This window comes from Typopeltis vanoorti, chromosome 1 (assembly GCF_054136105.1).
Source record: "Typopeltis vanoorti isolate ZY-2024b chromosome 1, IOZ_Tvanoo_1.0, whole genome shotgun sequence".
NCBI lineage: Eukaryota > Metazoa > Arthropoda > Arachnida > Uropygi > Thelyphonidae > Typopeltis > Typopeltis vanoorti.
In genome coordinates, this window is record NC_143549.1 from 66362579 (window position 1) to 66380971 (window position 18393).

The following is an 18393-nucleotide window of genomic DNA, read 5'->3' on the forward strand; positions in this document are numbered from 1 at the left end:
ATTTTGGATATTTTCTTTAATAGAGAATTCAAGCTTAGGAATCATATTGGTAAGAAAACACTAAAAAGATCAACACATAGTAGCATAATTAAAAGAAACTTCACTTGTAGGAGAAAGGAAGTTATGATACCATAATATATCACTAGGTCAAGGCAATGTTGGATTATGGCTCTCAACTTTTCTCATAAAGGTTTTTCATGGGTGTCAAAAAAAAAAAGAGTATGAAGAGAAGATTATCACGATAAAATCCATCTACAAGCTTAGTCAGAAATTGTTGGTTAACTATAATTTGATGAATTTATTCTAACAGGGGACAGAGAGGAAATTTACTGAAATTCATAAATTACATCAGGACATGAGATAGGAGCTTGCTGGATTTGGATAAACCAGGCTCTACTTAAAGATTACAGATAAACTTAAACTACTTAAAGAGAACAGAACAAACTGAACTACTTAAAGATTTAAGATTACATACAAATATTTTGGTGTACATCTCAAAAACCATCATCAGCATATTATAATGAATAAAGCACATCAAGAATGGTATCTTTTCATGTGTAGCTGCAAGAGCACACACTGCAATGATTTCTTGATTATTTGGTCAAAAGCAAAAATCTACTCCCAACAACCTTTATTTCACATGAATTCAGCTTGTTGTTCTAAAGCTTCTCTCCCACAATTTGCTAAGCCTGTCCTCATGTATGCCTACATAAATGTACAGCATGATTCCATGATGGACCTGTGTTCATGAGCCTACCCCCCCCCCCACTGACTTTAACATAGGATCCTTTCTATCTCCTAGATCATCTACCAGGTTTTGTGTGTCTGGGATTGCAGTCTATTATTCTTGAAGTCCATCTAGTGTCCTTCTCCCCCTTTCTTTTTAGATAGCTTCTACCACATCTTTAAATTTAGATTTTTTCCTTATTTCAGTGCGTCTTAGTATGATCTTTCTTGCTTATATTATAAACTCTTATTTCTATTGCCCTTTGTGGTGGCTATTATGCTTTTTTCTTTCTTTTGTTGTGTTTCATGTCTCACTGTAGTAGGTCACTGCTGGTAGACTATTAAAATGGTTTGATCTTATTTAGACATTTATTTTTTGGAATGTGATAGTCTTATCAGGTTAGGATAAGCACCCCTTTTTGTATCTATTTCATCTGATATATCACTGTTCATTCTGATTGCTTATTCCAAGTAATCTAGCTTTCTACTCTATGACTTTATTCTGCTCTTTAGTTAGGTGGCAATGACAGTATTTGTTTCTCACCCACTTTGTCATATTGAGGTATATTTCTAATCCTGCAATTACAGTGCAAATCTGTTATGTTCAACATTTCTACTTCAGATGGTTGATGAAATATCAGAACCACATCATTAGCAAACAGGAGTATTTTAAGATTCTCTCCATCTATACTTAAACCTCCATCTAGGTTTTTGTTTTTGAGTGTTTTCTACAGATGATGTAAAGATATTGGGACAGATCACATCTCCTTGTCTTATTCCTTTCCCTACATTTTTTTTAAGTAATCTGTTTGCTGTTTGTCTGTCCACTATTGATTTCAAAAAAAAAAATCAAATGATTTTTTTTTGAAATCAATAAATAACAGACAAAGTGAAAGATTATGTTCTGTGCATTTTTCAGTTAGCTGGTTAACCGTACGTATTTAATCTGTTGTGGAGAATCCTTAAACCCTGCTTGCTGTTTGCATTTTCATAGTATTTTTCATTCTATGTAGTATGGGTCTTGTGAATATTTTATAGAGGTGAGAGAGGAAACATACTGACCTATAGTTGTCAATATTCTCTTTCTCATTTTTTATATGATGAGGATGGCTTTAGATTTCTATTCCTCAGGTATTCTACACAAGGCAGAATAAAAGGTATCAAATATTAGTTTTAAGCGAGATAAAAATTTTAAGCTGGCCTGGTTGGCTGAGTGGTTAGCATATCTGCTCTCCAGCCAAAAGGCTGCAGGTTCGAATCCTGCTGTGAGAATGGATGTTTGCGATTGTCTGTGAAAATAGTAGTGGTGGTTGGTGATAAATGAAGATAGTTGCAGGTGGTGAAATGAGTGGTGGAGATGGAGAGTTGTAGAGGTGCCCTCCTTCGATGAGCCTTTGGACTCCCTGGAGGGGTTACATAATAATAATGAAATGAATATCAATATAAAATTAATAACCGAAAAACTCACATAAAAAGATTATTTAATAGTATAATTTTCACCTGCATGTCACAGGCATCTACAGTACATTTTAAGCTAAAATTAAACAATAACTGACAATTCCAAAAAGTGCCACCTAAGTAGCTAATGTAAGATAACTAAAAAGGTCAATAAATTTCCTAACTAAAAAGTTAGGAAAGCTTATCTGATTTATAAAGTACTATCTCCCATAAAGAGAAAAGATGTAAACCATCGGATCTGTTTAAGTTAGAAGAGCGAAGTAAAGTTTACACGCTTCTTTATAAAGCCGTTCCACGAGGAACTGACTTTTGTGAAGGACTCCTGTCTTTTTCCAATGAACTCTATGTCTAGTGATGATGATGGCATGTTTTGCAAGTCCAGACTGTTCAGGTTCAAGGTATTGAATATAAGACTGGTGTTCTTCTAGCTGAACAGAGGCAGATCTTCCTGTTTGTCCGAAATAAGATAATCCACAAGAGCAAGGAATCTGGTAGACACCTGGATAATTAAGATGTGGAGATTTTTCTGAATGGTCGAAAGGCAACAAAAATATTCAGTGGTTTTAAAACTTTTGCTATATGTTCACTAATGCCTTGTACATAAGGGATAGGAATGCATGTTATTTCTTCTGTATTTGAAGAGGAAGACATTAAAACTACTCAAAGCTGTTTTGATGAAGGAATTCTTACATCCATTAAATAGAAATGAAGAAATAATATATTGCAGTTCTTTCTGTAATAGATTGCCTGAAGAACAAAAGGAATGGGCCCGATGAACCAGTGTTTTAATAATTCCTGCCTTCTGACTGGGATGGTGATGAAATTCAGCATGGCCTGTATGAGTCTTCTTTCCATAGACTGAGAAATGTAGGTTACCATCTGGTTGGCAAAGAATTAGAAGATCTAAAAAGGCTAACTGCTTATTTGATTCTACTTGTAGGGTAAACTGGATCCTTGGATGAAGTGCATTTAACTTAGAAACTGTTGAAGTTCATCAGAAGAACTATTCCATATAGCAAAAATGTCATCGATATATCTGAACCAATGAGTACATCTGGGTGAAATGTTGTCAAAGATACGTTATTCAAAATGTTCCATGAAAAAGTTGGCAATAGCAGGAGAAAGAGGATTGCCCATTGCTGTTCCTTCGATTTGTTGATACAACTTATTTTTAAAGGAGAAATAGCCAGAATGTATTACAAAATCAAATAATTTTACAATGTCTGAAGGAAATTCCTGTTGCAATAATTCAAAGCTTTCAGATAAAGGAACATTTGTAAATAAAGAAACAACATCTAAACTGATCATGATATCCAAAACATCCAAATGAAGATTTGAAATTTTATTTTTGAAATCCAAGGTATTTTTTTATATAAGTATCAGTTCTTCTAGTTGAAGAAGTAAGTAAATATGATAAAAATTTTGAAATTTTATAAGCGAGACAACCTATACAATCTACAACTGGCCTCAATGGAATGCCTGGTTTATGAACTTTTGGAAGACCATACAATCTAGGTGGACGACCGAAGAAGGTTTTAAGTTTTTCTTCTGATCTTCATCCCATGTAGATACATTATCTATAAGAGAATTAAGTCTCTTCAATTGACTCCTGTAGGATCCGATGTAAGAGGCTTATAAGTAGAATAGTCGTGGAGTAATAGAGACATTTTTCTCTCATATTCCTTCCTATCGTGAATAACTACAGCCTTCCCTTTGTCAGCTTTTGTAATAATTAAATTATTATTATTCTTCAGTGATTTCAGGTGCTTTAAATTCAGAGTAAGAAAGATTAGGATGAGGAGGCTTAGCATTAAAAAGAATTTGCGCACATTCAAAACGTAACCTGTTGGCTGTTTTTTTGGGATAAGGATCAAATACCTCTATGTTATGAAAAAAATCCATCAGGGGCACCTTATTTGGCGCAACAGCAAAATCATGTTCTTTTGGTAAAACAAAATGTTCACTGTCTGTTAGTGGACATCCGGAAACATTGATAACTACTTTATCTGTATCAATAACAATAGTACTGGATCCAGGCTGACCTTGATTCAAACTTGCGTTTTAACTTATCATGAGAATCATTAAAAACCTTTAGGTAAGAATTCGAAGATATGAGCACTCTAGTGTAAAAAGTTTCAGCCGTTAAAACATATTCTAGAGTGTTCTTGATGTCCATAATTTCTCTATTTAAGAGGGGTAGAGATTTTTTTTAGCTTCGTGTAGCTGATAATTTAAGAGACTTACTAGCTTTTAAATAGATCCGATGAGCTCTTCGAGACCTAAAAACTTCTTTTATTTTACAGCAGGTAGGAATAACCTGAGCCATCTTACAACGCTTTAGGAATATTATTCTGTTAATGCATTTAGCCTTCTTTACTAATACTTTACAGTATCTAGCACATTGTTTAGAAGTAGAAACTAGAAATAAGTTTTATTAAGGGAATACCGTGAGCATACATATAAATACAAAATTAATAATGGAAAAACTCATGTAAAAAGATTATTTAATAGTATAATTTTTGCCTGTATAACTTATAATCTTATAGTATAATCAATATATCAATAAGTATAAAAAATTATAGTATAATCTTTTTACGTGAGTTTTCCCGTTATTAATTTTTATTTATATGTCTGCTCACGATATTCCCTTATTAAAACTGAAATGAATATCACATTGAAAAGAATGGTATTTAAAGTAGTTTTAAAAAGAATTCAAATTCAGCACCTTTTACAGGTAAACTGTAGCCTCAACTATACATATACTGATGAAAGAATGACACAGAATTAGAACCAAAACCTTGGAGTCTTGGAAAACAATGCTTAAGCTGGAGAGGCATGTAATGAAATTGTAAGGATAGAAAAATAAGAATGCATGGTGGACACAAGAAGTTTAAGAAGCAGTCCTGGAAAAGAAGAAAGCATACCAAAAGTTCATAGCAAATAACTTAGAAAGCGTCCTGAAAGAATACAGAGAAAAATAAGAGGGCTAAGCTATATGTAGAAGTAATTAAAGAAAAGTCATGAAAGACTTAGGTAAGAATATAAAAGATAAATATCAGGAAGGTGGCAAAGTGTTCTGGAGGCTAATGAAAAAAACTAAGAAGCAGAGTAAAGAGTATCGTAAAAGGAATTAAAGATGATAAAGGTGCCATGAAAACTGAAGATAAGGATATCCTGGAATGCTGGAGCAATTTTTTGAAAGACAGTTAAAACAAACAGACAGAATTGCACTAGGAAATTTCCAAGTAGTGCAAACTGGAGCACATAATACTCCAGGAAGAAATAGCCATCAAAACCTTGACATGCGGAAGTCCAGGTTAAAGATTTTTTAAAATTAAGGCAGTCCAGAATGTGAAAATTCAATTTTTAATTTACCTTGAACATTTGCTGCTTTCTCATCTGTCAAGGGATTTAAAGATTCTAATGAAATGCGTTTATTTTAAATTATGTTTCTACAGAATACAACTTTTAAATTGAAATCAACTGATAGTTTGGATTCAGACTGATGAACATAACTATGAAAATTCTTTTCTTTCCCTTGTATATTTTCACATTCATTTCCTTCTTTTAAAACTTTAAAAACAATATTGCAAAGTTTTAGGTTTTGTGAATAACCAGATCATACTGCAGATAATAAAGCATGAAATCAAAGTGTTCCTATTTCTCTAATATTCATATTTTTTAAAAAAATTAATATAAAAAAGGGACTTCTAAAAAAAAAAATGTTATATTCTCTAAAATCATTGCAGCTATTTTTAATAAGTCCAATAAAAGAAACTTACCTTATCCATAATTACTCTTTCTGTGAGTCCAGCAGATACCATTTTATTCATTGTTTTCTCTTTACTTTGTGCTTGCCGTGCTAATTTTGCACTACCATGACCAAATCTAGCAATGTATTCCTGAAATTACAGAAAGCAGTTTTTTTTAAATGTTTAAATCAACTCTTCAATGATTAATAACTGATCCAAATAATATAAAGAAAGAGAACCTTCACTTATCCAAAGTGCCATCTAAAAAAAAAAAAAAAGAATGTAGTCTTTGAATCCATACAAGGGTGGTCTGAAAAGTTCTCAGCCTTGGCCATAGATCGCAACACTATCTGAAAGATCTTTTTTTCCCAAGTTGTTACATCTGTCATAAGCATCCATGTGAAATTGCAAGTCATTCTATCAAGTAATTTGTTTTATACATCTGTCCGAAGCAAAAGTATTGTCTGTATCCCTTGAAATGGATAAAGTTGAACATCACGTGGTTATAAAATTCTTTGTAAAAGAAGATTTAACGGCAAAAGAAATTCATTTGAAGTGAAAACGTGGCTGTACCAGCATTGAAGATGATCCACGTGAAGGATGTCCAAAAAGTGTAACAACACCCAAAAATCATTGATCAAGTGCATAATATGGTATTGGATGATCGGCGAGTCAAAGTGTGGGAAATTGCTGAGACTATTATAGGCATTTCAAAAGCACGTGTAGGATATATTTTGAAGAATTGCAAATGAAAAAGCTTTGCGCAAGATGGGTGCCTCGCTGATCAAAAACACAATTGTATGAAAATTTCTGAACAGTGCTTGGAGCGTTTTAACAAGAATAAAACTGATTTTGTGTGTTGATTTATTAACATGGATGAGACTTGGATTCACCAGTACACACCAGAATCCAAACAGCAGTCAAAACAGTGGACAGAAGCTGGTTGTTCAGTGCCAAAGAAGAAGAGGTCATGACATCAGTGTTTTGGGATGCTAAAGGCATTTTATTTATTAATTATCTTGAAAAGGTAAAACAATAACCGGGGAATATTATTCCGATCCAGACTAGATGAAAAATTTCCTGAGAAAAGACCCTGTTTGCAGAATTAAAAAATCATCTTTTATCAGGACAATGCACCTGTCCACAAAGATGTTTTGGCAATGGAAAAATTAAGGGATCTGCACTATGAATTGTTGGAACATCCACCCTATTCCCCAGATTTAGCTCCCTCTGACTTCTATCTCTTCCCCAAACTAAAACTCTTCCTCGCTGGTCAGCATTTTTTTTCGAATCAAGTGGTGATTGCAGCTGTAGAAGGGCATTTTGCAGATCTTACTGAGAACAACTACAGAAATGGGACAATGATACTGGAGCATCGCCGGAATGAATATATTAGTCTTAAGGGAGATTATATTGAAAAATAAAAATAATTTTGAAATTATAAATTCGTTTTTTCATTGTTAGGCCGAGAACTTTTCAGACCACTCTCATGTATGATATGAACATTTTGTAGACTGAAATCTTTTGCATACATACACATTCTGTAAAACCCTGACCTGTACCAACTGATTGAGCTGTAAATATTCAAAGACATTTTCTGATGGTACTTTAGAGGAAATAAATTTTTTTGTCAAACACCAAATTGTGATCCTATTGTATAACCAAATTGTATATAATTACAGGTAACCCTAGTATAACGCGGTAGTTATACAATGCGATTTCGATATAACGCGATCTACAAGTTGTAGTAACCCTTTATCTTTTCATATGTGTTTCACCGAGTGACTTAAAAATCAAATTTTATCTTTGTTAAATTTGTGTCTGCCCATATCGCACAGGTAGTTATAAGTAGCGAATTTATATTAGGAGAAATACCCTTTAGCACACACATACATCAATTGTTTACCATATAAAGTGTTTACTGTTGAAATTGTCTTCATTTTCTGCCAGGAAAGCGTATTAAAAATCATAAGTGTGTTAATCTCGAGCTGAGCACTTTATTTTCTGGTGAGTTATAATTAATATGTAATGCTTTTTTTTTATGTAAAAAATTTATTTTTCTAGTAATGGCCACTAAAACTGCAATGAAAGGAAAAAAATCACGATATTCCCTTATTGAAAAGAAAATTCATTTTTCTCAAAGAGAAAATTAAAATTTTCCTATGAAATGGCTCAACAAGTCTACCCTACCTGCTTATTGGTGGGCCGACAGAAAGGCATGGGTTACAGCTAGCATGTTTGAAAATTGCTTTTTCAAGTGTTTTTTGTACCCAATGTAGAAAGTTACACAAAGAAAAAGAATACCGACTTCAAAATTCTACTAATTTTAGATAAATGCACCAGGCCACCGAACAAATTTAAGACATCCAGATATTAACTTTTTTGCCGCATAATACTACTTCACTTACTCAACCAAGTAATAGTATCAACATTTAAGTCATGTTATGTTCATCGAACATTCCAATTTTGGCAAAATGGAATCTAATCAAAACATGACACTGCCTCAAGCGTGAAAAGAGTTTTCAATATTGAACTGTGTGAAAATTATTTCTCTGTCCATTAAGGAATTATAGCCCTCTACACTGCATGCTTGCTGGAAAAAAATAAGGCCTGAAGCCATTCTGGAACAAAATTTCGTACCTCCAGTGGATGAAGAACTAAGTCATATAACAAACGTCACCCCACATTTTTGGTGGAGAGGGCTTTTCTGATATGGTTGAAAACGAAATTAGTGAATTAACTGACGAGGAAACAGATTTAAATGAAGAGGAACTAGTACAATTAATAGATGACGTCGAACCAAATAGCGAGGAAAGTTCTGCAGGAGATTCTCATTATGATGAATCTGTTAAAAAATTCAGTTTAAAGAAATTAGCAAAAGGATTGGACTTGGCAAGAAAGTTAGAAAGTTACTTTATGGATAATGATCCCTCGATGGAGCGCTCCGGAAAATTCACGAAACAATTGGATATTTGTTTAGTTCCATATTATGAACTTAATAAAAAAAATTGTGGTAAGCAAGGTCTTATTACTGACTTGATAACTAAACCAGCCAAAGTAAGCAATGAGAATTATACAAATGATGTCCAACAGATTTCAAGTGATGATAACGTCCGGCCACTTGTAAAGAAAGGACATCTACGAAATGTTAGTTTTGAAGACAGTGATGACAATTAAAATACGCACTTAATTTTATTTTGCCTAAAACATTTATGTATTATGTGCAATGAAGTTTACGCACAATTTGTAATTGTGCATAAATTTACTACATGAATTACCTGAATTAAATAAAAATATATTTTTGTTGGATATGTCATTGTTGTTTACATAATTTAAAAAAAAAAAAAAAAAAAGATTTTTTTTTTTGGAACATAACCCTACTTTTTCTATATGATCTGAGTGTCTCATATAACTCGATTTATATAACACGCCATTTCTATAGAATCTAAAATCCACATTATATGAGGGTTACCTGTATTTTATAAATCCATTCATAGTGCCCAATTTATAAAAACCATCCTGAGTTTGGTACTTAAACAAAATCAATCATCACTGATTAGTCGAACCTCATTGATTATTAGATAGTGTTCTAGATATGCAATAAATATCTAGGTTTAATAAATGAAATGTAAAAAAAAAAAAAAAAAATATATATATATATATATATATATATACACATACAAGAACACTAAAGGAGATTTATATGATACCCACTCAGCTGTTTATGTAAGCTGAGACTGAATGATTAAAGAATTAAACAAGCATTATAAAAATAGAATACAGGCAAATATAAAAGCATTTCTTGCTTTTTAGAAAATGTCAGCAGGAATAAAAAAAAGTGTATTTGTAGAGCCAATGGAATTTCCTGAACTTCACAGTCATTGCCAAGTAGATTTAATATTTTTTTCAACCACACTGATGGAAAGTTCAAGTTCATAATGGTATATCAATGTGCAGTGCTAAAACTATTAGAAACTAAATGGGAAGAGAAAGTTGCATGCTTAATATTTTATTTGATACATTTTTACTATATGGAGCGATTAGAATTCTGTAGTCTGATAATGATTTAGAATTTTCAAATTAAATAACCGAAACTGTGTGAGGCAGGATCAGATTTGAACACTGATAAACCAAGGAACATCCAAAGTCAGTGTAGTGTGGAAAGAGCAACTTTAGATGGTAAAAATATATTAACATGAATGCAAGATAATAGGGACATGGTCAACTGGGTGATGGACAACCGGGTGACGGAATAAAAGATCAAATATGCAATTCTATTCTATTGATCTATTACCAGGTAAAATTGAGTTAAAAGAACTGCATAAACATAAAATTTGAAAAATCTTGCTTATGATTAAGTTTATTTTTATTGTGTAGTTAGGTTAGGTTAGATTCATTTAGTATTTGAAAAATCTCGCTTATAATTAAGTTTATTTCAAGTTTAAGTTTATTGTGTGGTTAGGTTAGGTTACTAGAAATTAAACTACAAATTATGTTGTTAATTATAAAATAACATCACTAAATGAATTAAAAAACTGTATTTTTATTGTTTTCTTTATTTTAATGTTGTGCAATTACACCTTTTCATTTTTAAATCATTTTTGGAACAATCTTTTTAACATTTCTTTCTTAAATGATCCCACAAATTTTGATATATGATGTAAACAAAAATATATAATAAAAATATTTATTAACTACAATAAAGAGCCAAGAGGCTTTTTAAAAAAAAAATTTTTTTTTAACATCGGTCTGGGTAGTGACATTCCCTGATAATGTAAAACAGTAATACATCTCCTAGGAGCTGTGTTTTACATTATGAGAAAATGTGAAGGACAGTGATCGAAACTTGCTCTTGCACCACCTTTGCTCTGAGTTGCTCTAGTGTTATACTACCAGGTGTTGACTTATGCTTGGATTCGCAGAACATTCTTCGGCATGAAACTCTTAGATTTCGATCTTCAAGTTTCTTATTGGGCTTTAAAATAATGTGGGATTTATTATCCCCTTAACTTTATTTATTAACTAGTTGACTCATTTTTTGTATTGGAAATTTCAATATGACTTCTATACAAGTTGTAATTCTACACAACAAAAATAAACTTAATTATAAGCGAGATTTTTCAAATTTTATGTTTATACCGTTCTTTTAACTCATTTGTCAAAAAATATCATTTATATTTATCTGGTAATAGATCAACAAAATAGAATTGCATATTTGATCTTTTATTCCGTTGCCCAGTTGTCGTGTACCCAGATAATATACATAAATGGAGTAAGGCACTGTCATTCATCCAATTTATGAAAAATAGATCATACCAGTCATGTTCTGAAAGAACTTGCTATGAAGCAATGTTCAGTACTGCACCAAAGGTAGGTTCATTTACTCCATTTTTACCTAAACATATATTTTGGAGTGCTTAACGGTCAAAGCTGTATAACTGAGAGGAGACCTCCAGATAGCCTTTAAAGGAATGTGGAGAACTGACCAGGGCTTCTAACCTAATGTCCAATCCTCAACTTCTCATGGTGTACCCTGTTGGGTATCCATCTGAATACTGAACAAATTGAGGATAGGCTCTCGATTTGGGATTTAGCCAACCAAATTGTATTCTTATTGGCTTAAACCAATATAGAAAATAATGCTACAACATGATAAAATTTCATGCCGGACAGGGTATCACCGGTTAAACAAGGCCCGTTGTTTTTGCCAGGGAACCAGGGTAAACAGCGAAAAGTCAGCTACGGGAACAAATCTGAACGCAAACCCCAACTCAATATCACCAGAGTTAAAGAATGGTACTATCAACATAAGAAGCCTAAATGGCAAAGAAATGGAGCTAGCTGAGGAATTACATAAGTACCAGATCGACATAATAGGGGTGACTGAAACAAAAAAGACAAAAACTGGTGAGATCTTTCTGAGCAATAAATACAAAATGTTATATTCAGGCAACGACAATCAAGGAAAAGAAGGAGTAGCCACAGTACTCAACACAAAATACAAGGCTAGTCTTCTTGAATGACAGACAGTCTCAAGTAGAGTAATATGGGCAAATATTAGAATGGGGATTACTGGACAATGAGACTTATTTGTGCCTATGATCCCACAGAAGGTTCTACTAAAGTAGAAGTGGAGGAATTTTTTGATGCTTTAGAAAAAGCAACTGACACAATGAAAAAGGCAAAGTCGGTCCTTGTTGGGGATCTAAATAGCAGAGTAGGACATGATTGTCAGACATGCAAAAATATTTTGGGAAAATTTGGAGAAAAGAGCAAAGCTAATAATAATGGCAAATACCTGCTGCTCAGGAGAAGGACTGGTTATTACTAACAATGTTCCAACATAAAAATGTGCACAAATTCACATGGAGACAAGAGGCAAGGAATAAGAAAAGTCTCATTGAGTATGTTATTGTTGATAGTGATGCCCCCCCCCCCCCCAGGTGCAGGACATCAGAGTATACAGAGGATTTGAAATTAGAAGTGATCACTATTTAGTCTTGAGCAGGATAAAATTGAATTTTATATTGAAAAGAATAACATCTTGTGCTCTTAGAGAATACGGAGACAAATGTAAGAAAGTGAAACACTGTAACACGAGCTAAACAAAAGTCATCGGAGGACTTTAGCAAGAACATAGAAAATAAATATCAAGAAGGTGGTAAGATATTCTGGACATTGTTGAAGAAACTTAGAAATGAAGGAAAGAGTGCTGTAAAAGGAGGTAGAGATGATAAAGGTGACATGAAAACGGGAGAAAAATATACCCTTGAAGTGTGGAGTAATAATTTTGAAAAACTGCTAAATGAAACAAGCAGGAATAGCACAGTGGTAAAAACACTCAACAGGCATACAATCAGAAATACATATCCATACTTGAAGTAGAAAAAGCCATCAACGGTTTGAAAGGCATCAGGAGTAGATGATATTCCACCAGAAATGCTGAAGTATGGTGGAATAAAAGTCTTACAGTGGCTGCACTGCATAGTTCAGGAGTCCTGGACAGAGGAACGAATTATTGATGATTGGAGTAGAACTCTAATAGCACCCATATATAAAAAGGGAAATAAAACTGAATGTGAGAAATACAGAGGTATTTCCCTACTGAGTGTTCCTGGTAAGATGTAAGTATACTTGAGAAACAGTTGAGAAGAATTGTGGAAGAACAAACTGGATTCAGGCCAAATAGAGGCTGTCAGGATCAGATCTTCACTTTACAATAAATAGTTGAGAAAGCATGGGAATATAACAAAGATCTGTATTTAAGTTTTGCCGATCTGGAAAAGGCATATGACAAAGTGCCAAGAGAGAAGCTATTCAATACACTACAGTTATGTGGTGTCGATGGGGCATTATATCAAGCAATACTTAGTCTTTATTTGAGTTGTAAGTCAGTAGTTAGAATTGAAAGAAGTACAGGAAGATGGTTTAATGTTAAATCTGGTGTGAGACAAGGATGTACATTATCCCCTCTATTATTCATTATCTATATGGATCACAATATGAAGGAAAGTGGTATTAAACATGATATCAAAATTGGAGATGTTAATGCCAGCTCTTTCTTTTATGCGGACGATGTTATACTTCTGAATAAATCCACTACAAATTTGCAAGATTCCCTGACTAAACTGAAAAACTGTTGTAATAGATATGGTATGAAGGTCAGCATTAAAAAGACAAAGACAATGAAAATAGGTAGAATTGTTGAAAATGTCAACTGTGTTGTGAACGGAGAACCTGTTGAACAAGAAAAACATTTCATCTACTTAGGCACGATTTTTAGTGAAGATGATAAATTAAATATGGAAATAGACAACAGAATCAACAAAGCTGGTATGGTAGGAAGTCAACTGAATAAATTCATATGGAATAAGAGAGAAATTAGTTGGAACACTATATTAGCTGTATACAAAACTATTCAAATCAGTTTTGACTTATGGATCTAAGAACCGAATCAGAAGTAAAACACTTGACCAAAGACTAGAGACCACAGATATGAGAGTCCTGAGAGAGATTGGAGGCGTGAACAGATGGCATCAGTGGCAATATCATATTAAAAACAAGGATATTAGGAAAGAACCAAACATTGTCAGCATCCAGGAATGTGTTAGCAGAGCTAATTTCAACTAATCTCTTAAATAGAATTGGCGAGGAGAGATTGGCAAAACAAGTGTTCTCTGCCAGGTTGGCAGGAAAATGACCCAGAAGAAGACCAAGCTATATGTGGATTGATACGGTACAAAGTGCCTTAGACGATAGAAATATAAGATCTAATAATGTTGGAGTCTTGACAAGTACTGATTTGGAGGAAAATTGTAGATAGAAAGTTAGTAATGATATAAATTTTTCATGTAGTACTATCATATCCTGTACACCCCTTGAGGGTACATGTCAGGAATTTGATGATGGTGATGATATTTTGGAGTATAAAAGTATTCAGCGTGAAATAATTTTCCCAATAAAGACAACTGCCGGAAGAAAACTGAAATTTCCACAGAAGATACAAGTATAAAAAGAAAAATGGCTTCCAGTACAGGACATCCTAAACAAAGATGTCAGACTACAAATGTTTATGAGTGGAAAAAAAAGTCTGAAATTCAAAATACCTTTATAGTTCAACATGTGCAAATAAATCACCTCTTTTTACACTATTTACATTATCATGATACTGCTTGACTTTGCAAAGGCATCTGACACAACATCACATCACATGAAAAACTTACAAAAGTTGTAAAGCAAAAGGGAATGGATATAAAACTGGTAATATGGATCGGGGGGGGGACAGAGTAGTACATGATGGAATTGAATTTAGGAGAATGACGGTTACTAGTAGTGTTTCAGGGTTCTGTACTAGGTCCATCACTCTAATTTATATATTAATGATATGGCAAAAGATTTAGGAAATGGGGATATTCAGTTATTTGCTAATAATGCAAAACTGAGGAGGGAAACAGTTGATAAAGGTGATGTAGATATCTGACAGGATGATTTAAATAAATTAGCATTGTGGGTGAAGGAATGGCTGTTGATTTAATGTTGCAAAATATAATGTTATGAAATTCAGGTGATACCGTTACATACTGTAGGGCTGTCCAACCTTAGATAATCAGAGGGGCACATTAAAAAAAAAAATTTATCCGAGGCTGCATCCAGAATAATAAATAGTACATATATTAAATTACTTGGAGAGTCCTACCATTAGGTTTAGCAAGCACTTCGAAAATTTCATAAGAAAGAAAAGTCATGGTGCTTATAAAAGTTTTTATTGAAACAGTAGTAGACAAGAAACAATAATTTGTTTATTTCATTCTAGTGAGAGCTCTGTGGTAGTTCGGCCTCGTTTACTAAAGTACCTATATCAGTTTCAATGCTTATAGTTGCCAATCACAGCAAATTTGCAAGAGAATTATATTTTGCAAAGAACCACTTGGCCAGCCAGGCTGGCTAAGCATCCGCTCTCCAGTCAAAAGGCTGCGAGGTTCGAATCCCACTGTGGGCATGAATGTTTGTGATTGTCTGTGAAAATACTGGTGGTGGTGGTTGGCAATAGATGCCATTGGTGTAGATGTGGTTCGTTGTAGATGGAGACAGAGACCTGTAGAGCAAGTGCTCTCCCTGAACTCCCAAGCATTGAGCACATCTTGGGTCCAAAGTTCCTCAATTTCAGGTACCTCTATTGGTAGTAATTAAAAAAAAAATCTTCTCCTTTTTCACTTCTGTTAGTATAAAAAGGATCTGATTGCAAATCGCACAATTCCAACAGAAAGTCAGATTTTACATTTTCAATGCAGACAGTCAAGGGTTGAGTAAAAATTGAAATATCTTCTTTCATTTCCTTAAAATCACCAAATAGATTCTCAAAATCTGCAATGATCATTTCAATATACTTTACATGAGCTGAAAATTATATTTCCTCAAAATTCTTCATTTCTTCAAAATGTTCTTTGCAATTCGGGAAAAAAAAAAATTATTAGCCAATGTTAATTTAAAAAAGCTTCAATTTACTTTTAAAGCCATTCAAATGACCATATAAGTTGGCAATATTCTGTTGTTTGCCCTGCAGTTTTAAGTTCAACTCATTCAAATAGTTGGTCATATCTGTTATAAATGCAAAATCTGATAAAAGTATGTGAACTTGCATTTGATTTTTAAGTTCTGTTGTGTCAGACTTCACATCGTTTTTAAGAAATATGGGTATTTCTTTCCGAATAGTAAAAAACGTTCCAGACATTTTCCGGCACTGAACCAGCGAATGTCAGAATGAAGGAGCAAATCGCCATATGCAGAATCCATTTCGCTCAAGAAATCACGAAACTTATGACGAGTCAACGATTTATTACCTCCTTGTATAATATTAATTATTTTTACAGACTCTCATGGCATTGACTTGATGTAGTCCACAGAGCTTCTTGGTGAATTAAGCAAATTGTAGGGCCGTTAAAATTGTTTTGTTTCAATAGTCCACAAAAGACACTTCCAGTCCCTGTTATAGCTTTGGCCCCATCTGTTATGATGCAGGAGCATTTATCAAATCCTCCATAGTTCATAACAGAGTTCTGAACTGCTTCGAAAATATCAGTAATTTAGTAGTCCCATGTAAAGATATCAGCAATAAAAAGACAAAGACAATGAAAATAGGCAGAATCATTGAAAATGTCAACTGTGTTGTGAATGGAGAACCCGTGGAACAAGTAAAACATTTCAGCTATTTAGGCACGATTTTTACTGAAGATGGTAAATTAAATATAGAAATAGACAACAGAATCAGCAAAGCTGGTATGGTGGGAAGTCAATTGAATAAATTCATATGGAATAAGAGAGAAATCAGTCGGAACACTAAATTAGCTGTGTACAAGACAGTGTTCAAACCAGTTTTAACTTATGGATCTGAGAGCTGGGTCAGAAGTAAAACACTTGAGCAAAGACTAGAGACCACAGATATGAGAGTCCTGAGAAAGATTATAGGCATGAACAGATGGCATCAATGGCAATATCATATTAAAAATGAGGATATTAGGAAAGAACTTGACATTGTCAGCAGAGCTAATCTTAGGTGGTATGGTCACTTAAACAGAATGAGCGAGGAAAGATTTGCAAAACAAGTGTTCTCTGCCAGGTTGGCAGCAAAACGACCCAGAGGAAGACCAAGATATAGGTGGATTGATATGGTACAAAATGCTTTAGACGATAGAAATATAAGATCTGATAACGTTGGAGTCTTGACATGTAACAGACTAATTTGGAGGAAAATTGTAGATAGGAAATTAATAATGATGTAATTTTTTTTCATGTAGTACTATCATATCCTGTACAACCCTTGAGGGTACATGGCAGGAATTTGATGATGATGATGTAAAGATATAAGACTGAGTAGTTCTTCATTAATAGTAAAGTCCTCTTGAATAGTTCAAACAAAAATTAAAAGTTGACTTAAATCTGCTTGAGCAGTGCTTTCATCCACACAATCAAAGAAAAATACTCATATTTTGCTATTAAATCACACAGCCTTATTGATACACATTCATCCATGTGTTGTACCCATCTTGCGAGGGTCTGTTGAGATAATGCCACTTTTTCGAACTACTCAGCTAATTTCGGGCTCATTAAATTGTTTTGCCATTTCAATTTCACGTTTCTTCACAAACACACTAAAAAGCTTTTTTTTTTTTTTTTTGCTAACTCCAATGCTACTTTGTACGAAGTGGCAAGGCTTGAACTGTTTAGTGCTATGTTTTGCAAAATACCTTGTTTGGTGGCTCAATTTCTTCTTATATTCTGCAATAATGGTGCTTCTCAATTCTCCAATATATCTCTCAAATGTTTTACTTTGTAATATAATGTAGTGTAGTGTCATTTCACATTATACTCTTTAGGCACCGACAAAACTTGCATGCAAACATGACACTGAATTTTATTCTTGTCGTTTGTAATGAAATAGTCTGATTCCCATCAGCTTTGATACACTCGCTTTTCATCTTCAATTTTTCTTTTCTTGTTAGGCATGGTTATTTGACGATAAGTTGTAATAAAATTTATTAAGTAGAAGTAGATTACTAAAGATAACACAGAAATAAATCACAATGCAGATCTAGTAATTTGGTGAGCAGCAGCGACACAATCTCAACAGCTGAACAAATGAACAACACTAATTGCATGCTGACTTTCCCTGTGAGCACTCGGAGCATGTGCATCGGAAAAAAAACAGTGTAAGAATGCTTCTTTGACACATCTAATATTTGAAAAACGTAGGTATATAGTGATGTAGAAACACCAAATAAAATTACCAACATCGAGATTATCGATTACATCATCATCATCATCATCATCATCAAATTCCTGCCATGTACCCTCAAGGGGTGTACAGGATATGACAGTACTACATGAAAAAATTACATCATTACTAACTTCCTATCTACAATTTTCCTCCAAATCAGTCTGTTACTTGTCAAGACTCCAA

The 18393-nt window shown here is 33.5% G+C and overlaps 1 protein-coding gene across 1 annotated transcript in view; it reads right to left on the reverse strand.

Moving 5' to 3' along the window:
• Window positions 1-18393, reverse strand: part of LOC150110054 (ATP-binding cassette sub-family F member 2) — a 172481-nt gene that overhangs the window by 46984 nt on the left and 107104 nt on the right. Inside the window, exon 9 of the mRNA XM_090390946.1 lies at window positions 5967-6086. Coding sequence (XP_090247072.1) covers window positions 5967-6086 — 120 coding nt within the window. The remainder of the gene's footprint in view (window positions 1-5966; window positions 6087-18393) is intronic.